The following is a 25,915-nucleotide window of genomic DNA, read 5'->3' as shown; positions in this document are numbered from 1 at the left end:
TGTGTCTGTATTGGATGTAGGAGGAAGAGGCATAGAAACATCGTAGAATAGTGGTCTCTTCTAATATCTAGCTAAGTTATGGGTATCGAGATTCCTAATGTTGAAATCAAACAAGAATAAATAATTGATGTATGCTAGTCAGAGCAATTTCAGAGTTCAGGAAATAAGCATTGCAAGATGCTTTTCTTCCTGCTAAAGGGCCCTAACTCATAGGTAGAACACCAACTTTGTGTTCAGGATTTATCAAGATCAGTTCTTGGCAACTCCAGTTAAGAGAGTCAAATAGTTGATAATGGGGAAGACTCATTATCAACTTTGAAGACTTTGAGAGAGATTTTGAAGAGTATTGTCCATCACCCAAAATAAGCAATATTAGGATAAATAAACTGTGTAATTTGGTATAAGGCACCTTTCCATATAAGTGCGTGGATGGCATAAATAAGATGTTTTCAAGACTGGAAACAAATGAGAGCTATCAACATAGGAGAATTTTATCTATACAGTCTGCAGACAAGATAAACTAAACACAAGGATTGGGAGAGTGAAGTAGAGTAGATAAAAGCGGCTACCAAGCTGCAGGACTGAATGTGGAATAAAAAGACAGTACCTACATTTTGCCTGATTCCAGCTGTTTCTTGTTTTGCATTAGTCCTTCCTATTTCTCTCTGTAGTCAGCTTCTTTGGAAAAATGCTTTGGGCTCTCCTTGGCAAAAGTATACCAAGCAACAAGTTGGAACTGAACAGGTCAACACACACAGACACCTGCCCTATCAGGTTTTTGTTCATCCTACTAAATTAATGATCACCTATGCATTAGGCTGACTTGTTTTTGTGTATCCTTTACAGCCCTTCTCAAAAACAGCCACAGAGTACGTGCAAACTCGTCTGAGCAAAAAGCAAGTGCTGCCTGACCTGTTCCAAGTAAGTCTCTTTCCACAGATGAGATCTCTGAGCTCACACAAAATATCATTTGCCCTTGAATCAGCCCGCAACCTTTCCTGGGACAAATTGCTGAGTGAAACAGATCTGTGCAGCATGAATAGCATTTCACTGCATTGGATTCATCCCAGTTTGAACCCAGTCTGAACCATAGCTTGTGACATGCTTTTCATTATATTGCCACATGTTAAAAAAACTTGACTCTGGTAGGGCCCATCTATTTTACAGGGAGTCCTCACTTAGTGACTGGTTGTTTAGTGACCATTCAAAGTTATGAAGCCCCCCCCCCCCCAGCTACTTACCACCCAATTCTGGAGTTGTCACAACACATACACAGAGAGATACATGTCTGCATTTCAGACACGTGGCAACTGCTTTGCCTTTACAGCCAGTTGCAACAAGGTCATGTGACAAGATTTACAATGAGGCTTTTCCCAGAAACTGGCAATGAGGCTTTTTGTCCAATTTTCAACAAAAAAACCATCCAAAGGAATATATTGGTTTGCTTTACAATGATCGCTTAACAACTGCCACAAAAAGGTCATAAAATTGGGTCTGTGTGAGTTTCTCAATTCATCACTATCACGATTTATGATGATGCTCCATTACAGCCATAAGTTGAGGACTACCTGTAAACCTTTTGCTGCCAGTATTCTTGCATTCCCCTGGCCAGGGATGTTAATATCTACAACTGGAACTACTCAGAAGAGAAACGAGACAAGTGAGTGACAAAGGTAATAGGTAGGCTGCTGGTATTTAAGTCTGTCTTCTCTTTTGCCAGCCATACATTGAAGAGATCTGCCAATGTCTGCGTGGGTCTGTCTTCCAGAAGTTCATTGAGAGGTGAGTCCTGAGGAATATAAATTCTCTTTAGAAGTTACATTACAGGAATGCTGTGAACCGTCTTTGATTTTCAGTCAGATAGCTCTGGGCTTTTTTTTCCTGAAGACTTTTTCTTTCTTCAGTATTTACCTAGCCACCTTTCAAATCCACCTCAGCATATTGACCTGGCCCTTATTGAGCTTTTTTACAGTTTTGTTCTGAGAATCCTCCTTTAGGAGCTTTCTATGGATCTTTTTAAAAGTAATATTGTTGATCAATATTGTTGATCAAGTTTGTTGATTCTTTTGTATAAAACCATGCTATTGGGGTCCATATTTACTATGGATATATAGCAACTTTCTCTTGAGGCTTTTGATATGGCTTGGATTGCCGTCCCATCGTTTCCAAGTAGCATGGGTCTGTTGCTTTCTTTTTTTTTGAGGTAATCCTTGTTTAAAGAGAGTTGAGAGAGAGAACCCCCAGTTGACACTTAGAGACCAAAGGAAGTTATTGGGAAATTCCACTAAAATAAGTCTTTAAAGGCAATATGGAGAAATGAATATCCTTTTTATTCATTGTTGTGTAACTGGGGCAGGGGTGGTTACAAAAATGCAGTAATATCTTTTAAAGTTTGCAGATCTACATAGGAGTGAGATCCCATGAACACAGTGAAAATGCCTTTGGAATAAATATACATAAAGCCATTCTGTTGTTTTCTCTCTCTTTCCCTCCCCCCCCTCCCCCCGCATGTGTACACATACATACATATATACAGATAGATACATCATGTAATATAATTGATTTGGTGTAGTATACTGAAGATGGTTACTTGAAAATATGATTACTTTACATTGACTGTTAGAAGAGATAGAGATCTGATAGAAGCCAAACATGGTTATAGATCAAGATAAACAGGTATGTCTTTTAGAGCCCAATTGAAGGTTTACTATGATGGAATCTCAAAAACATTAGACCTAGCAGGGTCCATCTTCCAGAAGGCCTTGTGTCTTCTAATGTGATGTTAGAGTATATTCATTGGCATGGATAAGGCTGAGATTTTTGACAGCCTATTCTTAATTCAGACCTTTAGAACCAACATAAACATTTTAAATGTATGATAAGACTGATGTGTTATAGATTTTACTTTATAGACATATCATAGTTATAGTGCATTGGTAAAAACAATTGTTGGCTACTTGGCTGTCTAAACTTTCCAGTTAGCATGCAGTCTTAAGAACCACTCAGCATACTGTATGTGAGGGGTTTTTTTTTTAAATAGAGAATGTGATCCAGCAATTTTATTGATAAACACTTTTGGGCTTTCAACACTCAAAGTGTTTGTCCATAAAATAAATTGCCATCAAGTAGATCTCAGAGGACCTTTGAAGGTCCCAATCCTTTTAAATTTGGCTCTATGACAAGAACATCCTTTAATGATTAAAAAGACTCGTTTGGACAATGTTCTATAAATGCAGTGATGGCTGCGTGTTCACTAATAGCAATAACCAAATATCCATTCCTATTTTCTGCTTGCATTTTTATGAAAGTCACAGGTGACACTTCATTTATTGTAAATTTTAGTCATTTTTCTTTATTCATGTCAGCAGCACCTTCAAATATAGACTTATGTCTATAATGTTCGATATTGAGTAGCTAAAATAAGTGTAAAATAGGTCACAGAGATACAGCACATGTAAAAAATATGCAAAATAGATAGGATTAAAACTGGATGCGCAGCAGCATTTTCTCTCACCAGCTTGAGGTCTTCCTCTGTACATGTTGAAGAACATTGGATGCACTGTAGTACATGTGAGATGGATTGTTCTCTATATTTACACAATGTGAGGAGGAGGGACATGAAAGGAGCCTCCCCAAAGGTTGCATTGCTTTTTGCAATCTGGCGTCCCCTGGGCCAGATTGTTGCTGGCAAATCTTTTCAGCCCAGAAACACTCTTCAGTTGGAGAATTTCAGTCATATCTTTAATCATAATGTTCTCCCTATAGAGAGAACCCTCCCGCTTCTTCCTAATCATTACAAAACCTTAAGATCAAGGTGTTTCTATCTCAGATGTTAGGAGAGGTATAATTTGAGTCATGAACATATTGACATGGTAATCATGACATCTTGAGCTGCACTTAACAACAACGGTTTCTTAGTTTGAATGTTAACCTTTCCCTCAAATCTTGAGCCCTGTACTTACCTCCTTCAGCCTAGACAAGAAGGCAACTTGGATAATGCAGGCAATCAAAATTGGCTGAGTGTTAGACTGATCAAAGAGAGAGTTTATAGACCAAGATTATCTTTACCACTTAAGTTGCTATATACAAGGTAGCCAGATAGACACATTTGGAAGAGGTAAATATGTCCCCCTCCTTTCAATCAGATTTTAGTGATGTGAGCCAAGTTGGCATGCTGTTCCATAATTTGATATGATCATGCCTCATTTCCCATTAACCAATCTAGCATTGATTAACTGCACCTGGATACTAGAGGAAAACTAGTATCCTTATCTGTGGGGAAATGGCATTAAGATATCTGAATTACTGCCTTTTTAGCTCCCATTGCCACAATGTCCTCTGGTTGGACTATCTTTAAAATGCCTCCTATATTCTTTCATTGCTGGTATACTGAACTTGAAATCTTGTAAATAGAGATTTTAGTTTAAAAATGCACTGACTGGGGACCGGAGTCAACTGAGAGAGAAATTGTTTATGTATATTTGTGAGTTATGTCTCTTATTCTGTTTCAGTGACAAATTCACACGCTTCTGCCAATGGAAAAATGTGGAGCTGAACATCCATGTAAGTGCCTAGTATTGGGAGGGCATTTTGAGGTTGTGATAAAACTGTCATGAGCAGGGTGGGATTCAAATTTTTTAACAACTGGGTCTGTGGGCGTGGCTTAGGTGGTGGGTGTCGCTTGATGGTCATGTGACTAGGTGGACATGGCTTGGTAGTCATGTTATTGGCTGGGTGTGGCCAACTCAATATTACTCACATTGAGGCATGTATCTCCTTGTCTGGCCTCTCATGACTGTGGGGATGCTGCAACAGTTGTAAGTGTGAAAAATGGTCATAAGTCATTTTTTTCAGTGCCATTGTAACTTTGAATGGTCATTCCACACAAGCAAAGTACCAGCAAAGGAGGAGGAAAAAACTCCAGAGAAGTTCCTGAGACAGGAAGTCTAGTCCTGCCAAGAATGTAATAAGGGTTAACAGAGAGGCAGTTTCTGTAAGCAACACCAGAATGCTTACTTCCTGCCTTCCTTACAGGATTAGGCCAGTAATTTCTTCTAACAACCGCTTCTCCAACCGGTTCTAGCAAATAGGTGCGAACTGGTAGAATCCCACCCCTGGTCATGAGACACTAAGCATAGAGTTACTAATGGTCACTTTATTATAGAATGCAGAATTTACAAGATTTGCAAAGCAATCGTAATGTAGTGAGAAAGGAGTTCCCATCCCTAAAAGGCTCGTCGTTTTGGTAGCTAGAACAACATTATTTATGTAAATGAATGATAATTTGTAAATGAACTAGATAATTCAGTGTCATGCTCAATATCTTAAAACAGGAACAGAAATTTTTTTGCTTTGGAATTGCTGGACTTATAACTTGTTTATAATGCTAGCTGGCATCTTTCAGCATCTTGGGAGTTACAGGTTATCAGTTTCTGTTTCAAGATATGAATGTATATACCCAGTGATACCTCCTATAGTAGTAAAAACTCAAGCAGTGGTGACCAAGATGAGGGAAAGTATGTATTGAAAGTAGTTGAAATCCAGTGATAATTAGCCCTTGGATAGGAATGTACTTAGATAGTGCTATGGAAACAAGTTCATTCTCCCTTCAGGTTAATGTTCTTGTTTTGCTTTCTCTTCCCTTTTTTTTTTTTTTTAAAAAAATGCTCTTTCATGGGATCTAGCTGACCATGAATGACTTCAGTGTCCATAGGATCATCGGACGTGGTGGATTTGGAGAAGTCTATGGCTGCCGGAAAGCAGATACGGGAAAAATGTAATATGTGGGATTGTCTTGTCGTGCTGTGGTGAGAATTGTAGGAGAGCAAGTCAAAAATGATGTGCAAAGGTTCAGCAACTGGCAATTCCCAATTTCTTTTTTATGTAATACTTTAATTATTGCTATCTAACTATGAAGAGCATCACTAGGTGTAAAAAAAAATACTCCTTTCTGAATCTTATGATTGTGGAAAGTCATGAGGCAGGCCCTCAAGTACCTCCGGACTGCCACTCCCCACAGGTTGCACTGAAAACATGAGCCTTTGCTTGACCCAGGAGCCAAGTAAGCTTCCTGAAGCTTTTTGCCAGCTTGCTTTTATTTTCGAGACACACAGAACATTTTCAGCACCAATTAAAGAGTTCAAAGGTATAGGTGAACTGCTGAAACAAAACAAAAAATCCATACATACAATCAGTATCTTAGATTTTATTATAAAATGTTTTGTTGAATTCCAGAACAAATCATTGCAGTTCAGCAATCATTTCAGAGCAGCAGAAGGAAAATCCAATTGTTCCAGTTTTCAAATGAAATAAAATGTAGAGGGATCCCTGGGGATTATTTTGGACCAAGTAGGGCAGGACTGCTACATCTTACTCCTCTCTCCTCAGCAACTCCCGCTACAGTTCATTCCATCAGCCTGTTCATTTGCTGCCTCTCTCCCAACTTCCCAGCATCTTCCCTCCCACAGTTATTGCCAGTCTCTCTGGCTCAATTCCCCAAACCACTTCGGCTGCCAACAACTGCATTTTGGGCCATATCTAGAACAAAACAGCTTCATTTTGATCTGTAGATCAGACACAAAGCTGTAAAATCCATGTTTCGGGTTAAAGGGAGACCAGCTGTTTTATGCACATCTCTTATAATTAAAATGAAGACAAGCAGCAGAACCAGTTGAACAAGATACAAAATAAGAATAACAAGTATAGATTCAGATGGAGATCCTTCAGACATTTCCCCCACAAGGTTATGCTTCTCATCCATTAGCCACATAATACTTCCTTTCAAGTTGAATGGCCATAAAGAGAATTCTGCAGGATAAGAGAAATATGCTGGTCCCAGATATGCATATTGCTAGCTTTAAGATGAACAATAATTGCCTTCTATTATGTTGGCTTGCAGGATTCAAGGAAGTGCTTTGCCTTCTCACAGTAACTTTTGTCTTGTTTATCTCTCAAACTATTGTAATGCACTCTACGTGGTACTGTCTTTTAAGATGCCTCAGAATGCCTCAGCTGATTCAGAATGCAGCAACTTAATTAAAGGCAAATCCCAATCTGCCTATTTTTGGTGAAATCCATATGGGCCCAACCCTCCAGGGTTTTGCAGCAGGCCTTGGGCAAATAAATCATGATTGCTGTTCTTCCTTATAGTTGGACTTCATTAAAATTGATTTCTTTCTATTGTTCCTCAGTGGCAAAAGAGTAAATTGATGACATAATATATATTTTTGTAATCTTATTTATGCGATAACACGTGTAAACTGGTCAGTGACTAAGGAAGCATAAGCATCACTAATTTAAGAAAATTCCAGCTTCCTTTAAAACCTTTACATTTTCTCTACAATGCATCCCTTGTGGACTTGATCATGTGCTTCCTTATTGCTGCCTTGGAAAATGTCCCTCCTCTAAACAAGTTAATTCAGTTATTGTCCTGTCTGGCCAAATATAAGGCAAAAAGAAACTGACTGCTTTCCCTCCCTTCCACATCCTGAGTGTGAGCCAGTAGGAAAATTACCAAAGAGTTTTCCCAATTGTTGGCAAGCTGGACAGTTATTGTTTAGGGTTGTTATGGAGATAAAAGGAAAGCTTGGAAAACATAGGATAATGTAGTGGCATCTGTAATCAGGGAGAATATGTTTTCATTTTAAATATCTGAAGTTCCTAAATGGGAGGACAAGTTTCTATTCAGAAAGAACATGATAAGGACATTATGAGCTTCATTGGAAGTACTGTCACATGGTTATGTTTGGAGGGAGATCTGCAGGGGTGATTTCATAGATAGGAGCATCATCAGATACTTTTGGCAAAAATTTAACACTCTGATCATTCCGTTTCTGACCTCTTCTGTTTCTTGATAGGTACGCCATGAAGTGTCTAGATAAGAAGCGTATTAAGATGAAGCAGGGGGAGACATTGGCTCTGAATGAACGCATTATGCTGTCTCTTGTCAGCACTGGGGTGAGCTTGGCTACTCTGTGAGGAATTGGGAGAAGTGGAAAGAATGCATAAGCTCCGAATCTACACCATATAAGTTTTATTGGTGGGCAGAAGGAAAAATCTAAAAACGTTCCAAGTGACAGTTTGGGGGCTTGAATTCAAAGCTGGCCTGGGTGAAATAAATATTTTGCTGAACCCACCTGACATAGAGAAGGAAGAAGATATGTAAAGGAGGTAGTGTTGATTTGATACTGGGAGTGTAACCTAGCAGCAAAGACGGCATGCATGTATGCTGCAACATTTATGTCAGAAAGAATAAGAGGTGCCGTGCAGCATGTCTGAAAATTAGAGGAGAGTATGTGTTGTGTATGGAGTATACTGAAGAAAGAAAGAAGGGCAGGGTGGTTTCTTAGCATGTAAGAAAAACCGGAGGAAAATACCTACAAGTGTTTCCAGGATGGGGTTGTGGAAAAGCAAGGAAGGTTACTATGTATTGTGTAGGTATTGGTGCAGGGTACGCTGAAGAAATTGTAGACTATAGGGTCAATACAAGAGGTAGCACTAGTTCGTGAGGCTGGAAACTGAGTGATTACACAATTCGTTGTCACAAGATTGTAAGAAGCAAGCGTAAGTGTGTGCAGTTGAATGAGTTGGGTAATAAGTGTGAACACAGGATGTATTAGATTGTAGAATGTACAGCAAAGATGCCAGAGGCAAACTGCATGAGAGTGTGAGCTGAAACGTATCGATCAATATATGCTGTGTGCATGCATGCAGTTTCTTGGTTGTTGTTGGGTTTTTTTCTGTTGTAACTTTGTTCTTTGGATCCCTGCCAGGATTGCCCCTTCATCGTGTGCATGTCATATGCCTTCCAAACTCCCGACAAGCTCAGCTTCATCCTGGACCTCATGAATGGTGAGAGCCAGGATCCTGCCTCTAAGAGCCCCTTCTTCTCTGCTATCCTCATGTGCTTTCCTAAATGACTCCCACCCCCGACTATGTCTTGTTCCATCACATAGTTCTTTCCTTTCCTCCTTGCAGGGGGTGATCTACATTATCACCTCTCCCAGCATGGGGTCTTCTCGGAGATAGAGATGCGTTTCTATGCAGCAGAGATCATTCTGGGTCTGGAACACATGCACAATCGTTTTGTGGTTTATCGTGACCTCAAGGTGAGACTACCTACCTCTTCTAACCAATCCCACTGCTGTATAGGGGTCCAGCAGAGCCACCATCACCATTACTGGCTTTATTTCACAAAGGGAGTAGATTGCTGGTATTCAGTGGTGAGGCTTCAATATCTCATTCCTCTCTGAGAAAAAGGTAGTTTACTCAGTGCATTCGTATTTCTTCCACCTCCTATTCAGGAGCCAACATATGACTGAGGGACTTGTGATCAGAGAACACTGATGTCTCCTTTAGAAAATGGAAGTTTGATTACTGTGTGAATTCTTTTATTGAATAAATTAAAGCAATGTTCTAAAATCTTAATGTTCCATAGAACCTCACATTCCTGTTCTAAGTAGTTTGAATTATTAAAATAATTGATATCCATTTTTTGAATCAGAACTAATGTTTCATATAAAGTAGGATGAGATCATGTTTTGTTGCTTGTTTTGTATATTATAACTTGATTGTGCTCCTCTGTAAACCTAATCTAACTACTGTGGGAGCTAAATTCATCATTCGGAAAACGCTTCTTCAGTTCTCCTGCAGAGATTTACCTTTAGCACTTACCAAAGTGCTGTTGCAGAGGCTCGGGGTCACAGCATGAGGGAGGAGAGTTTCAATAGGCTGGGCTTGCTTGCCTTCTTTCATCACCATTTCCACAGCAGCACTCTGGAGTCCAAGAAATAAAAATAAAACACTTACTTTGTTAAATGGTGCTCTGTCCCTACAGCCAGCCAACATCTTGCTAGATGAATTTGGTCATGTCCGCATCTCAGATTTGGGACTCGCCTGTGATTTCTCCAAGAAGAAGCCTCATGCCAGTGTGTGAGTCTCTAAAAGAAATATCCTTTTTTGCCCAGAAATGCTAGATACGATTAATTTTATTGTGTTATTGTGACCTCCAGATACTTAAGATTTAAGTGTCCATCACCCCCATTAGCTAGTTTATTAGTTAGGGTTACTTCAAACTATCTGGAAAATTTGAAACATTTTGCCTCACTTCTCAAAAAGTTCATGTGATGACCTGGGGTGTGGCACAAAAGCAACAAAGTCACAAAAATAGGTAAAGTCCCTTTAATGCCTTCAACTGGCCCCCAGTGTCCAGTTATCCTTGGCTGGAGATCAAACTCTTCTAAAAACAGTCTACAAAGGGAAGAAATGCAGTCTGAACCCAAAGTACAGATATAAATAAAAAACCCAACACAAACCATGCTGAAGTAATTAACACGACAGACCAGGATAATAAATTGCAGACTTCCCAACGATAATGAAGCACACACAGTTGGGAGGACGCCAACACCCAGATAAGCCTTGACCGAGATAATGCATGCTTTGCTTCCATCAAGGTGCTGTGTGCAAACACCCTTCTTATATCCTGTTCTCCCAACTGCAGCTAATGAAAGGGATCAGGCCTTTTTCTCTCCTGTAAGCCACGTTACTCCCTTCTCTGTTCCTCCCTGCATGCCCTAGGATGAAGAGGGGGTGGCCCTGGGTCTTCCTCTGAATGCCCAGTCGGACTGTGCCCTTCCCCCATTTCTTTCACAGCCACCGGAGCCACACTCCCACTCCCTGTCAGCTCCTCAATCTCCCCCTCAGAATCAGACTCCGACAAGGGCATGACATATCATACTTAAACTGTGATAGGGAATAATATCATTCCAAGATGCTTATATAGCTGAATGTGTCCATCATTTATATATGAACTGTGCATAATGGAGAGAGGGAGAAGGAGGGAGAGAATATGAATACACATACACACACACACACACACACACAAACTGATAACATGGATCAACAGATCACAACATTCCAATCTCCTGATTGCATACATGGAGTCCACCTTTTGCATTTTCTGCTTTTAAATTATAAGGTAAAAGGATGTTCCCAGAGTGTTGGTGATTAAACCTTGTATTCACCTACACATGTAATTATATATTTTGGTATTGACAGCAGATTATCTATTTGAAACCACTTCCATTAAGAATGTATTTAAACATACTCCCACATATCATGTTTACAATTTTTAAATGTGATGCAAGGAGGAATTAATAATTACTTCGATTTACAAACCAGGTAAAATAGGGGGAGGGGGGGAAATGCAGTGCAAATCTCTGATAGAAAAGTAGGATAAATTCTGTTTTCCTTTGATACATCCTTCTAAGGATCTTTAGCCTAATGCTCCTTCTAATTCTTGGTGTGATCCTCTCTACAGTGGCACACATGGGTACATGGCACCAGAGGTTTTGCAGAAAGGTGTGGCCTATGACAGCAGTGCTGATTGGTTTTCTTTAGGCTGCATGCTCTTCAAACTTCTGAGGGGGTAAGTGGCCGAATATGCTGAGAAAGTGCAGTATGTGGAAACTTAATCATTCAAATGAGCTGTAACTGGCTGGAGAAGCTGGGGTTGATTGGAGTAATTGGCACAAGGTGTACAAGAGAGTAGGAAAGAAATTACCTCAATTTTCCTTTGACATTCTGCTTGGTCTTACACAGGCATAGCCCTTTTCGACAGCACAAGACTAAAGACAAACATGAGATTGATCGCATGACACTCACTATGGTAAGTGATTTTGTTTATTAAATTTAGTAAGGGGTAAGCTTTGATTCCCATCTTCAAAGAATATGAATTTGTCCCTCCCTTTGTTCTGTAAAAATGATCTCTGTCCTCCTTATTGAACCAGTCCTCCCCTCAAAGGATATATTGGAATCCTTGCAGAGGTCAACCACTGGATTCTCCTACTGCTATACTGTGTGTCTACTTGATAGCTTTATCAAGCGATAGCTCACTTGAATATCTGTCCAGGCATTTGTTTGAAAATAATTCCACTATCAGTCAGTATTTTGGTAAAGTATTTAACCTAAAATTCTCTTCCACTACCTCATCACAATTCATTTACCAAGTCTAGGAGTTTCAGTTTTACACAAGGCAAGTGTAATTAAGACCTATGAAGCCTGAATATAAGTTCTCCTTGCTGTAGCTCTCAAAATTCAGTAGACAATTACACTGTCCCTTAGAAAACTGGAAATAAGACGGCCTCATCACACAGAAGGATTGAGAATCAAGAATACAAAACATTCTTGATTTTCAACAATAATCTAAATAGCAAAATTAAAACAATGTGTTTTAAGTAAGTAGGGCCACAAACAAAATTCAATGTGATGGAGTGCAGTTGTGCATTATTAATCAGCCAGTTATGCTGAGCTCTATAGTTTCCCCTTTGGTTTCATGACAATCTGGACTTATTTTTTTAAGTTTGGGATTCCCCCAAGCCTAACAATACCTCCATTTTGGTTAGTACAGAAACAGCAGTCAAACCTGAAATAAGAAATGGGGGAAATGAAGGAAGAGGTTGTGGTGCTTAGGGCTACCTCAAGACACTTTACTATTTGAGGAAAAAGACAAGATGACTCAGCCAGATTGATAGTTGAATGCTACTTCCCTTTTATCTGTCACTGTAATTCCGAAAAATTTAAAGGGCTGTGGGGCTTTTTTAATAGTGATTTTTTTTTACACGAGCATCTACTTCATGCGATAATGGAATTGGAAGCTATTTGGGAAGCCAATACTAACATGCCGATAAAAAACACCAATATAAAATTATCAAAGGGTCTTCAGTGTGTAAAGCAGGCCTTTCTGGAACAATTCAAAGTCCACCTAGTGCAGCACCCAGTTTTTGAGGAGAAAACTAGGGAAGAAAATCTCAATATTGTTGCCCCCTTCCTTAGGAACTGGTGTTCAAACTTCTACCCTTTTTTAATTTAAAGATTGATTCTTACTTCTCTTGATTGAATACATTTGTTCTTAAATGTGTCTCTTTGAAAGTGATCGAACCGTTGTCAAAGTGTTTGTTTCTGGTTAGATGAAATAGAATTGACTTTCAGCATTTCTGAAATTACTGCTAGTCATTTTAATTGGGTAACCTTTAAGTGCTGACATTGGAAAGGCCATATATACAAATATATACACATATCATGCTATCTTCTTTTGGCATCTCGTAATGTTACGCAAAATACAGAAAATGAATAAGAAACAGTACAAGAAAGAAAAAAAGATTAAAAAGAACATTATCATCTGTCACACCTCTTCAATCAAAATTCTGCCAAACATCTTTCCAATAGATTAATCCTTTTGTACTTTTCATATTCACTGTTGCTTGCTATCCTTTTGTAGAGGACAATGAAAGCATTTTTCAATTGTCAGGCCCAGATGGAGTTCTCACACATTAAATAAGCTGTACTCCACATCCATATTTTAGTACTTTTTCAATTACATCACATGCAGCCTTTTTCAACCTTCTCACAGTACAAAGGATTTTTTATGCATCAGTTTTGCTTGGATGCTAATATTTATAGAATTTGTAGCAATTCCATTCTTCAGCATATCGTTATCTTCCATAGAGAACTTTGAATATTTTTACAGCACTGACTTACTTCAGTCTTAACCCAAGTTATTTTATCAGTTTATTTATTTTTTTAATTTTGTTCATTATTGTAATCAGTGCAGTGTATATTAGTTATATGTTATAAGTTACCAATGGCTCCCATTTTTATGTTATTTCAAATCAAATAATAAATTAGTGTATCAAAATCACTCATTTTCTCTCTCTTTTTAACTATTTAAACCCTTTATATTATCCTCATTTTTATAGCTATTTTAAATGTATTTTTCTCTCAACTGCTAATACAGACCTCCATTGCCTATCATGGCGTTACCTAATTAAGACTTTCGTATAAAATGTTTGAGTGGGATAGAAAATGTGTAAAGTTGGTTACCAGTCTTACGCATGTGTCATTTACAGCATTCCCTGCTAATAAGGCTGGTACTGATTGGTTTGTCCACCTTTTGCCACAAGCAGAACCAAAACACAGTTTTAATTTAAATGTGTTCACTCTATGCTGGGAAAGTTTGGTCTCTCCAATGAAAAGACTCTCTTTAATATTAACATACAGTTGTCTGCATCCCACTAATTAGAAGGCACATATGATGTATAAATACACCCAGGATATTTAGAAATGATTTATCAAGTATGAAACCAGGAGGACAAGTTATATTTTGATTTCAATGTTGATGAACCTCCAGTTAAATTGAGCTGTGTAATTAAGTGATCTATGAAATAAAACAAACTGAGTAACTGAACTGGGCATGCTCAGGGGGGAGTGATCTGTAAATTAACCTTGGAGTTTGACTTGTTGAGTACCGGTAATTTTCCTCAACTTGATGTTATCCAGATGGCACTAGGATCATAGCTGTTGTCCTCCAGCATTGGTGCATTTATGTAAGCCATAAATAACTTAAGGGAGCCATTGGTAACTTATAACATCTTTGTAACATCACATAGCCATTTGACAATTTTAATAATAATTTTATTAGGTTTATCAAGATATAAAATACGAAAGGGAAAAGAATGGAAAATGGAGGAGGAAAAAGAGAAGAGTGTAGGGTGAAAGGGAAAAAACAAAAGAAAAACATTAATTTCCGACTCTTTAGCACAGTAACAGTTAGTAGTAACAGTACAGCTCAATTTCTTCCATTAAATGATATGTATTGATATATACTAGCCATTTCTATAATAGCAAAGGTATCTAATCAGCAAACCCCAAAGTCCAAGTTTCATTATTTCCCCCACCTGGAGCACAAAATCCACAAGTGATTTCCAAGTAAGCATTTTGTTTATTATAATCCTATTTCATCTGGAAGTAATCAGATTGTGAAAAGCTTGGATAAAGATCTGTAAGATGTTTGCAAGAATCTGTTGAATTGTATGAAGTGATTCGGAAAACAAAGTAGCTCTAATAGGGAGCCAATAAACATTTCAATAAAATGGCAGTAGTTAAAAAAAACTTTTTACCTCTGCTGATAATATCCAATAATTAGAATAGAATAGAATAGAATAGAATAGAATAGAATAGAATAGAATAGAATAGAATAGAATAGAACAGCAGAGTTGGAAGGGACCTTGGAGATCTTCTAGTCCAACCCCCTGCTTAGGCAGGAAACCCTACACCACTTCAGACAATCTCTTTTTTAAAACTTCCAGTGTTGGAGCATTCACAACTTCTGGAGGCAAGTTGTTCCACTGATTAATTGTTAACAACTAATAACTACTCACAGCCATTGAGAGTCAGGCAACATGCAAGTTTATTATTATCATTATGGTTGTTTGCGCGTTTAGCCACATGTTTAGATTGGATTTGACATTTTTATTCAGTTATTGAGTTCTTCCCAAGGGTTTGGGATAGGCTGATGTTATGGTTTAATAATATTAAAAGTATTGTCACATAGTGTAAGCTGTTCCAAGTAAAACTGCCTTTTGAAATTGACTGATGCTGATTTGGTCAATGCTGATGGTGTTCAATGGGTGCTCCAGATCTGAAATTACACCCAAGGCACCAATCGCTATTGGTGCTATCATTGCTTTCTGTTGCCACAGTTATTCTACTGCTATTTGCAGGTCTTTGTGATTTTTCTCCAGTTTTTTTCTCTAATTTGCTGTCTTCAGGTTTTGCAATGTCCATGGTTTATGTATTATCATCATAATTATCTGAGGATTTATACACAGAGATAGGGAGCCTTGTTCCTCTGAAAATTTCTTGACACAGAAACAACCCTCTGGCCACTGTTGATAGAGGGCAAAACCACAGTTATAAATAGGTAGATTCTACAAAATTATTCAGCTCTCCTTCCTCTTTACTATTCCATTGCATTTGAACCCATTTTACTCTTGCAGAAACATATGCGAGCACAGGATAGAAGTGAAAGTAATTCCCAGTGGGTCTGTTGTTTTCAAGCAGCAGAATAATGCTGAGGGCTGTGTGAAATGAAATGAGACTGATTGCATGTGATTTTGGGGGTTGCATATTATTATTCTTCCTTTCCTTCTAGAATTAAGATGTCATTGCTGTCAGACCCAAGTTATTCACTATTTCTGTGGAATCACCCAGTCTTGGAATGGGGAACATTGTCTTTTCTGATAGCCTGAGTGAATAACAAATAATGCTTCCAAAGGTTGAAGGAATTAAGATATATCTGCTTGGTTTCCTCTGACCTCTTCAATCGCTCATCTTTTAGCTAAAACCTGTCCTCCTTTTTCAACAGGCTGTGGAGCTCCCAGACTCCTTTTCACCTGAGCTACGCTCTTTGTTGGAGGGACTGTTACAGAGAGATGTCAACCGTCGGCTGGGCTGTATGGGTCGTGGGTGAGTGTCCTGCCAAGGTGCTGAAGGACTATAGGAGATGTAGAGGAATGTCAGAATGGGCCAGAGTTTAAGGTTCAGTTCTAGAAAAAGTTCTACATAGAATAGAGTTGGGTTTGGAAGTCAGATGAGAACAATTCCTTCACTTCTTATTTAAGAAAAACAAAAACTTGCAAAAAATGTATTTTTTCCATATCCTTGATTATCAAAACATATTTTCTGGATCTATTGCGTAAAGACAATATGAACAAAACTTCAAAACTTGGAAGTTAATGTTAACAGAACCAGCTTCATAAAAACATTCCCCAGTATCTTGACTGCTGCCTTGGTTTTCAAGGCTGCCAATTTTCTCCATTCCTCAGTTGCAAATTCAAGACACACTCTGATAAATCAGCATAGATGACCTTGTAGCATGGGTGTACCAGGAAAACACATCAGTGTTATGTAAACTTCAGAAATATTGTTTTCTTATAATAAGGATTTTATTTTCATGATTTCTGATTAGCATTGAATATAGATCAAGATTGAAATCTAAAAGATTTTCAGAATAATAAATAGCTACTGTAATTTGAAAACATGAAGTGCTATTGTTTTTAAAAACATTTCCCCCAAGTAATAAAAGATCAACCAGCAATTCTTGTTTTTTGCATTTTATTATGGTTCATTTACCATTTCATAAAATAATGCATTATTCAATTTATTTCTTTTCTTCTCTAATTACTATAAGATACAATGTAGTCTCTAGATAAATACATAAAGTCCTTAAGGATGAACCAAACCTTTACTTTCATCTGATGAAGTGGGCTCTTTTCTATGCATGCCTCTTAGGATTAATGTTACACGTATTGTTCATTAATTGCATACCCTGCTAATAATTTCTGTGGCCTGATCATCCAGATTTTGGTACAATAAATGTTATCATATACTATGCAAATTTAGAATGTTTGCATATTTTATCTTGGAGTTTTATTTGGTGGCCTCCTCCTCTGTATTTGCTAATCATCAGAAAGGAAAAAGAGTCCACGGAGTAATAGTTTCACTTCCCTTCCTCTACCTCCAAAGCCATTCAAAGTTTTGTTCAGTTACTTCTCTAGTTTCTGAAATTTTAAGCAGCATTTTTAGTTTTCTAACGGTAGCAATAGACACATGTTCTTTTCTGAGCAAATTGGGCATTCCAGTAGAAGATAACAGTCCACAGATGTTGTTGTAGTTAGATTTACCTGAATTCTTTCAAGGTTTAAATTAAAAATTGAAATGCCACACTAATGGAATTCCTCACTGATTATAAAAATACATAAACATGATAAATTATATTTTCTGTTCATAAAGGTCATCATAGCTCAAATTTTTTATCCCCTGCCTTTTAGTTCCAGCTATTGCAAAGTCAAAGGTGATCACTGTTACCTCTTCTATATTTTCATTAGGTCACTTGAAATCAAGGAGAATCCATTTTTCCAGGGTGTGGACTGGCAGATGGTTTTTCTCCAGAAGGTGAGGGGAGCCCTAGTTGAAAGGCTAATGGGAAAGAAAATAACACATATTTGGGCACTATGATGTGGAAAAAATGAAAAGGTACAGCATTCTGCTCTTTGCCAACTTTATTTCATTGTATCTTTGTAGTATCCTCCACCTTTGATTCCACCACGTGGGGAGGTAAATGCAGCAGATGCTTTTGACATTGGCTCATTTGATGAAGAAGACACCAAAGGAATTAAGGTACTCAAGGACAATCCCCCAGAATTATGGTGCCCTCTGCTGAGTAGCTGCAATTTTCTTTTGTGTTATGAGAATTTCTCTTTTAAAATTGATATCCCATTTTTCTTCAAAAAACAAAACTCGAACATGTTGAATTTACATATAGTTAAAAAAAAAAAAGGCCTCCGATCAGCTGAGAGGAGGAAAGAAAAGCCTCCAACAATCAGCTGAGAGAATAAAAGACCAAAAAGCGCATGGGAGGGTGGGAAGGTCGCTCCTAGCTTTTCCTTTCTTCATCCTCTCAGCTGATTGGATTGTTAGGGGCGCATGCGCACGCGCAATCACCCACCGAACTGGTAGCAACTAAGGTAGGATCCCACTACTGAATATGTTCTTAGTTGGGAAAAGTGCTGGGGAAATTAGGATGTAGTAGAAAGGATGGGTTCTGAAATAACGACAAGGAATTGTGCAAGCTGTGAATTCTAATAGAAGGAGCAGAGCTGGAGCAAATAACACTGTCAAAGAGAAAACAATAGGCCTTATTCCAAAAGTCCAAACAGAACATCAGAATGCTGTTGAAACTAACTGAAAGACTGTTGTGGGATATCCAGTAGAACTCTTGTGCTGCTGTTTCAGCAGCTGAAACCCAGCGGAATGCTTTCCTCTCTTCCTGGAGACATAATGACATAGCATGCTCTTCTCCTCCCAGCTACTGGATAGTGACCAAGAGCTCTATCGCAACTTTCCGCTCACCATCTCAGAGCGCTGGCAGCAGGAGGTGACAGAGACTGTCTTTGATACGGTCAATGCTGAGACTGACAAGCTGGAGGCCCGCAAAAGAGCAAAGAACAAGCAGTTGGGCCATGAGGAAGGTGAGCCTTGTTGCTGTTCTGTATGAGAAACCCCTTTGCCAAAACTGAGGCTTATTCCGCAAGAATTTGCTTTTGAAAACTTGGTGTTTCTTCCCTGTTTTTAGTGTGGGAAGGCTGTCTGGATTCATTGGTACTAGTCCCATTCTGCTCCCTATAACACCTTTTTGTTAGCCTTCATGTTGTTATCTTCACTTATTTTGTACAGATTATGCTTTGGGCAAAGACTGCATCATGCATGGCTATATGTCAAAACTAGGGAATCCTTTCCTTACTCAGTGGCAGAGGCGATACTTCTACCTCTTCCCAAATCGCTTGGAGTGGCGTGGAGAGGGAGAATCTCCGGTAAGGAACAAGCTTTTTTCCAGAGGATGGGAAAGATAGAATATCAGATTTGGGGTTGTATGAAGACTTGTCATACATGGTTGGAAGAATTCAATATTAGTTTGTGTGTGTTTAGGGAGATATAGCACTCAGAGGTAAGCACACATTTGTGTGTGTTTAAGGCCATAGCACAGCACCGGTCGAAGAGGACTCTTTAGATATAGGTTAAAGATGAATATTTAAGATATATGTTGGAAATTGTTTTCATTAATCAAATGTTTGTTGTGGGGCATTATAGCAGTCCCTGCTCACTATGGAAGAGATCCAGTCAGTGGAGGAGACACAAGTAAAAGATCGAAAATGCATTCTGCTTAAGATCCGGGGAGGCAAGCAATTTGTTCTGCAGTGTGATGTAAGTTTGTTTTGATTTTCTCCTCTCATATAGTCTCTCCTAAGAAATTTTTCTTGATGGTCAATTTAAATCTTTTGTGAAGCTCAACTTTGGTATCTGTCTAAGAAAGATGTTAATTTTCTATTCCATACAAAATAGAAAAAGAGCAAAACTAGGCAAGTTGAAATTATTTTGCATCCTGTTCTTCCTGTTTCACTCTAGATTCACTCTGTGTTCCTTTTTAAAAATTGTGGTTCTTTAAAATCCCCATTATTTGCTCTTAGAGACTAGGACAGGATCTCTTCTTAGTTTATGGAAAAAGTGACTTGAACAGTGAATTGTTTTAGTGGTCATGTATGCTTGGCAAATGCTTCTCAGAATAATCTGTGCCTATTAAGTTTTCAAGTACAGCTTAACTGCATTTGCGCAATTATTGTCTAGTTTATAAATCCAGAGGATCAGAAGCAGCTTATATTTCAATATTGGGAGGCAATAAGTTGTAGATATTCCCCAGTCCCTAAAAGCCACATTTACATTCTCTCTAGAAAAATACTAGCTAGGGAAACAAAGCTAAGCAATTCTGTCTTGTTGCTTTCCGTGGATATCTAGAAGGAGTTTATCTTGCTTTATAATATCCCAAATGTTTGTAACCAAAATGGTTTTGCAATTTGCAGGTTCCATACACTGCAGAGTATGTGGGCATTAAAAAGCATTCAGGGCAAATAATAAGTGGATCCTCTGGGACCAGGACTATGCTGTTAGGGTCAGAAATTCTCTCTCTCCAGTTGCTCTCCTCTCCTGGGAGAAAACAGGAGGCTAATAGCTGGCAGAGAGACATGGTGCTAAGCACTAAGGGAATCCCTGGAAGCTTTAATCATTTATATCTAAATTTTTAAAGGAAGGATGTATTCGCTGATTTGGGTCAACAGCTCAAGAGTCTTAATGCATGTTAAAGTGTAATTTTTTGCGAGTTCAGCTTAAATGGATTATAAGTGGTATTGAAGTATGTGTCCTAACCACTGTCCATGTTTGATGGAAGTTGCAGTCTAAAATATCTAGTGAGCATATTGCTGACTCCTTACAGCAAATATTCTTTTTAAAGAAACAAATTTATTTGTAATAAGGGCTCTGGATCAGATTGTCACCATACTCACAGGGTGAATAAGACCAATGATGAAATATAATTTCTCTCTTCCCTCCCTCCGTGCAACTATTGCTATTGTTTTGGAATATGTCTTTCTTGTGCTTCTCTGTTAATACATCTTCTTTTTCTCTCAGAGCGATCCTGAGCTGGTGCAGTGGAAGAAGGAGCTGCGTGATGCTTATCAAGAAGCTCAACAGCTGCTGCAGAGGGTACCCAAAATGAAACATAAGCCACGCTCTCCAGTGGTAGAGCTAAGCAAGGTCCCACTGATTCAGCGCAGCAGCAGTAGTACCAATGGCCTCTGACCTTCCTTGACTTCATTTCCCATCCTTAATTTATTCAGCTGGATTTGCCCACCATCCCCACCCTCTCTTCTGTCTCTTCTTGCTGATCATTGTGATGTCCACCCAACCCCCAGGGATACAATGAGGGGGTGGGGGTATTCAGAAAGCGTGGGACAGGTTCCCTCCTCCCCTATCCCCTCTGCACATGGGGATCAATACCCATTCCAGGGGTAGGAGATTGATAAGGTGGATAAGAATCTACTCATTCCCTACTGAGAAAGGCTGAAATTAAGGCCTTGCCCCTAAATAGGACCAACAGAAGGAAATCTGAAGTGTGCCAAGCATCTTGAGCAGTTCCTTCCTACTTTCTCATTGTGGTGCCAGATGTGTGCTAAAGTATACATGAGGTATACCACAGATCCTGCTAGCTTGGGCCTTGTTGACATGGCATTTTGGGAATGTACATTGTCTTAAAATAAGTCCTCTTTAACGCTAGCAGAAATGAGGAGAAATCCACAAGGCAATCTGAAATTCAGACCCTTTTCCTTCCCATACCGAACTCTTGACAAGGGTTCTACAGTAGATCCTGAAGAAATCTATCTTAGTTCTTGCCAGAGAGATCTGAAGAATGCATCTTCACCTATCCCGAGTTTTGGGTAGGGTGGCATTAAGCATCTCTTTCAGGATTGGATGGGGTTCCACTCCAGGCTGGGAATGAGGTCTGGCCTTTAAACAATTACACAGTAATAGGAACTCCTAATAAAAATGTAGCCCTGTTCTTTCCCAGTGCTCTGTCCAGGTCCTTAATCCTTACTATTACCTTCTTATTCTACCATTCACCATTCCAAATCTGATATTTCCAACCCAGGACAGCAGCTGCTGCTTCAGCAGCAGCCTTAGGAACTGAAATCCTTTGCTATTCCAGGCCTGAACAGGCATTCTCAATCAATGGTGCCAAATTTCAAGATGGTCTTGTGCCTGTTCCTGTTAGCAGAGATGAAGTTGTGCTCCCTGTGACCCCAGGAGAGATCTGGAGAGACCCGTGTTTGTCTTGCCCAGAATATATTAATGCCTCCAACTCTTTTCTTTGAAGTCAGGTGAGAATTGCCCCCGTTTCTGCTGTCTCCACTGCCAAAACTTATGCTGCTTTGCTGTGGAAAGAGGCAGGGGCAATGGTTTTCATGCCAAAAGTGATTTGGAGCTGCCCGAGCCACATTTCGGGGCCTCTTGAGGCTAGAGCTGGACTGCAGTAGCTGAAAACAGCCTGATCAAGGCTTTGTGCCAACTCCCAAGTGTCTGAAGGATTCTGTAAATAAATTTGTGCCAAGGGACCAGGTTGGTTTGAAAAGCTAAGCCTGCTCGTCTCCCCTTTTCCGGTATGCCTTGTATTAAACAGTGTTCCCTTTCAAGCCCCCTCCCACCTTCCCACCCAAGCGTTATGATTTCTCCCACAGGATGGTGAGAAATCTCAGGTCGAATTGCCCCTGTATCCGCCTTCCTCCTTTCATTTGCAATTAAGGGGGGTTGGGGTGGACGGCTTTCAGTTGGGGGTCAGGTTTCATGCCCCAAGCGCATGCAATTGCCTCTGCTGCATGCCCCCCCCCCCCCCCATGTGATGAATTTTGCCTGTTCTGCCATCTGATTTCCCCCCTTCCTTCCAAGAAGAGGTGGAATAAAAAACCCTGTCCCTGCAGTGTCTGTAAATATTGATCTCTGGTTTGTTTCTCTGGGTTATTATTATGGATTTTTTGCCGATTTTTGAATGTGATTTTAATGAGTGGGATAAATACTGTTTTTTTATAATAAAAAATCCAAAACCCACAAGTGCATACTTATGAATTCTTCTGTGGCTTCTACTGCCGGAACGATAAAACAGATCACGAGCACCGACCATATGCGTAAATATGCTTGGGGTTTGCAGTACCGGAAGTCACCAAACCTCTGCTCAGAGGACATCAGCCTTGTCTCAAGAATATGTTTTATCTTCCTATTATAGATGCTGCTTTAGAGCAGCTTTATCTTTTACTGCTTCTAACCTTGCAGGCTTCTTCCCTACTAGACAGGAAGGGAGGCCTTGAAGACAATGGGAGATGATGAGCCCTTAATGGAATATTAATTAAGGCAATAATTTCTCATCCCTACAGTGGCCTATTAGCTGCAGTATAAGAAACAGCGGCATTAACACCCAACTAGATAGCAGTTGGGGAAAAAACTCCTCATAAAAGGCAGTGGCAAGCCACATTTTATATCATACAAGAAAATATGCATGGATATGTTCATATAAATATACAGGAAAGCCCCAGCAAGCAGCAGCAGCAGAAATTCTATTTATTTATATTATTTAATATATGTAGCCACCTTTAAACATGTGACTCTAAGGGGCTTCCAATAAAATACCTGACTTTGGATGGTCTTGAAAGCTATGTACCCTTGGTCAGTTCTTGGATAGAAGATTTAGGATCTTAAGACTTTCAGGATTATGCTGGGAAGACCAGCCCCTTCCCCAAGGCAAAGGACTTCTATAACATTGCTACGAAAACTAGATTTTATGGCATCTGTACATATTCATTTGGCATTATAGCTATAGCAGTCAATAAGCTGGTTTACCCAGTATATTTGGCCACAATGTGGTTTGTTGGGTTTTGACAAAGTGTAGTGTGTGAACTAGACCAGGGGTCCCCGGACGGCGGCCCATTACTGGGCCTTAAGCATGCAGAACCGGACAGCAAAAGTGGTGGGTGAGTGCGCATGCACCCCCAGTTGCACGAGCAGTGGGTGAGCACATGCCCACATAGTCAATTTGCACGAACGTGTGCTTGCCCACCACTCACACGAAACCATCTCCTTTCCCCCCTGCCACTCCACCAAGCCAGAAAGATTTGGGAACTCTGAACAAGACCACTGTAATTTGGAAAACAAATTTTGGTTTAGCAAAATTTGTAACTTCAGTTCATAACAGTTGGGAGGGAAAAGTATGCCACTTTCATTTTGATAAATTCTAGGTACATAAGCTCTCTATAAGAATATATAAATCATTCATCCTTAAATACATCACTTCTGTGCTCATTTCCATCCAGATAACACTGTCAGCACCCAATATTATCAACTGCATATTAGGAGTTCATTTGCCTGCTTATATAAATCACCAGCCAGATATTGAAGTCATTGAAGTTATTTTTTTATTCAGGCAATACAGTCGTTTCTTTTTAAAAACTAATAAAATCAAATTTGGTTCTCATCTTCTGACAACGTTTTGCCTGTCTTGCTGGGCCTTTAGATGACAAAATGATTCCCTTCTCTGCCATCTAACGATCCCATTTTTACAGTCTGTTGAGTGAGAGACATACAACTTTAATAAAGTTGTTTTAGTTCAATTTCTCTTTGACTTGTCAGTGGCAAATGAACTAATCACTGATCAGTGGTTGTATCATGAGAAATATTTAAGCTTGCCTATGACAAAAACCAAAATGGTGTATCTTTTTTCCATATCATGATCCCTCAAATCTCAGCAGTGATGGTAGAATGTAATTCATAGAATTGCTGAGCCCAGGGATTCAAGGTAGGTTACAAGATGGCCAGTCCCAACCTCTGTCTCATAGTTGTTTCCTAGCTCCTACCACCCAAAATAGCTGCTTCCCTCTGCACAATGGTAGGACTGAGCCTATGCTATTACAGTATTGCAACGTCCGTATGCCATCAGTGGCCAATAAGGTTCTGCTTGTTCCCAGAAGACAAATTAGGCTTGTGCAAAAGAATGAGCACAATTTCTTACATTAAGAAAAGCAATATTCTGAAACCGGTGACAAAATACTTCTGCTAACACACAAGTTGCTATGCTTCAGCAAAATCATTTTACAGAGGATTTTCCACCAGGAATAGATTAACTAGAATTTATCAGAAAATATGTTCTGTTTAATTTGGACTTTATTGGACCTGTAAGATACTACCCTTCGTGTAAGAACGCAATTTGGTTACATTTTCCTCCACTTCTAGTCAGAAACTATAAAAGAGAACATACCAAAACACCGAAGTACAAATTTAAAATGCTAATATAAGTACATGTCAAAAATTGTAACTGCTGCTGGGATGAATTTTCAATTTGCAAATATTTGGATTTTGCATACAACCTAGATATACCGGTACACAAAGTCCTTAACAACAAGTCCTTCATTTAGTGACCATTTGAAGTTACAATAGCACTGAAAATGTAACCTAGGACCAGTCCTCACATGTACTGCTGTCGCAGCATTCCCACAGTTGCATGATCAAAATTTGGGTGTTTTGGCAATCAACATATTTATAAGTTGCACTTTCTGCAACCAAGGGTGTGTGTGTGTGTGTACATGCATTCCTTAAAAAAATCCTCCCCCCATGGGTGGTCTGTGTCTTCTTCAATCTCAGGCCCTCTACTAGAGACTTGGGAATTTGTTCCTACATAGTATCTTAGCTTTTACTAGTACTGTACTCTTTAGGACGGGGCGCTCTGATGTTGTTACTGGGATCTATTGGAGCCATTCTGCCAGCTTGGGAATCACAGCCCTGAGCACTCCTACCACCACTGGGACTACTTTGGCCTTTTGGCCGTCTGGATGTGTACGTCCCACAGAATATTAGACCTTATTCTCCAAAACCTTAAGTGGAATCTCCCATTTAGACTTGGGAGGGTCTAGCCCAGTGATGGCTAACCTTTTCGTCACATGCTGAAAGTACGTGCGCATGCATGCCTGTACCCATAATGCAATGCGTGTGCAACACCCCCACCCCCTACGCATGCACGCGTGACCCCCACACATGCACCCCACCCCTGCACATGCATAGCAGCTACCTGACAATCAGCTGGCTGGCGGGAGGCATATACACATGCGCAGTAGATTTGTGACGGCTCACATGCCGGCAGAAATGGATCTGC

General features: G+C 39.4%; 1 protein-coding gene across 2 annotated transcripts in view; it reads left to right on the top strand.

Moving 5' to 3' along the window:
- Nucleotides 1-22,827, top strand: part of GRK2 (G protein-coupled receptor kinase 2) — a 39,713-nt gene extending 16,886 nt beyond the window's left edge. For both annotated transcript variants that reach the window (XM_026719630.2, XM_087920667.1), the window contains exons 5-21: nt 847-921; nt 1,721-1,782; nt 4,512-4,563; nt 5,685-5,776; nt 7,857-7,956; nt 8,772-8,850; nt 8,977-9,107; nt 9,836-9,930; nt 11,318-11,425; nt 11,599-11,665; nt 16,202-16,302; nt 17,724-17,790; nt 17,920-18,015; nt 18,704-18,866; nt 19,072-19,208; nt 19,486-19,599; nt 20,857-22,827. In XM_026719630.2, coding sequence (XP_026575415.1) covers nt 847-921; nt 1,721-1,782; nt 4,512-4,563; nt 5,685-5,776; nt 7,857-7,956; nt 8,772-8,850; nt 8,977-9,107; nt 9,836-9,930; nt 11,318-11,425; nt 11,599-11,665; nt 16,202-16,302; nt 17,724-17,790; nt 17,920-18,015; nt 18,704-18,866; nt 19,072-19,208; nt 19,486-19,599; nt 20,857-21,027 — 1,710 coding nt within the window. In that variant the 3' untranslated portion in view covers nt 21,028-22,827. The remainder of the gene's footprint in view (nt 1-846; nt 922-1,720; nt 1,783-4,511; nt 4,564-5,684; nt 5,777-7,856; nt 7,957-8,771; nt 8,851-8,976; nt 9,108-9,835; nt 9,931-11,317; nt 11,426-11,598; nt 11,666-16,201; nt 16,303-17,723; nt 17,791-17,919; nt 18,016-18,703; nt 18,867-19,071; nt 19,209-19,485; nt 19,600-20,856) is intronic.
- Nucleotides 22,828-25,915: the final 3,088 nt, after the last annotated feature.

Source organism: Pseudonaja textilis, chromosome 1 (assembly GCF_049901715.1).
Source record: "Pseudonaja textilis isolate UNSWEBS1 chromosome 1, rPseTex1.2, whole genome shotgun sequence".
NCBI lineage: Eukaryota > Metazoa > Chordata > Lepidosauria > Squamata > Elapidae > Pseudonaja > Pseudonaja textilis.
This window is presented reverse-complemented; position numbering and strand designations above follow the sequence as displayed.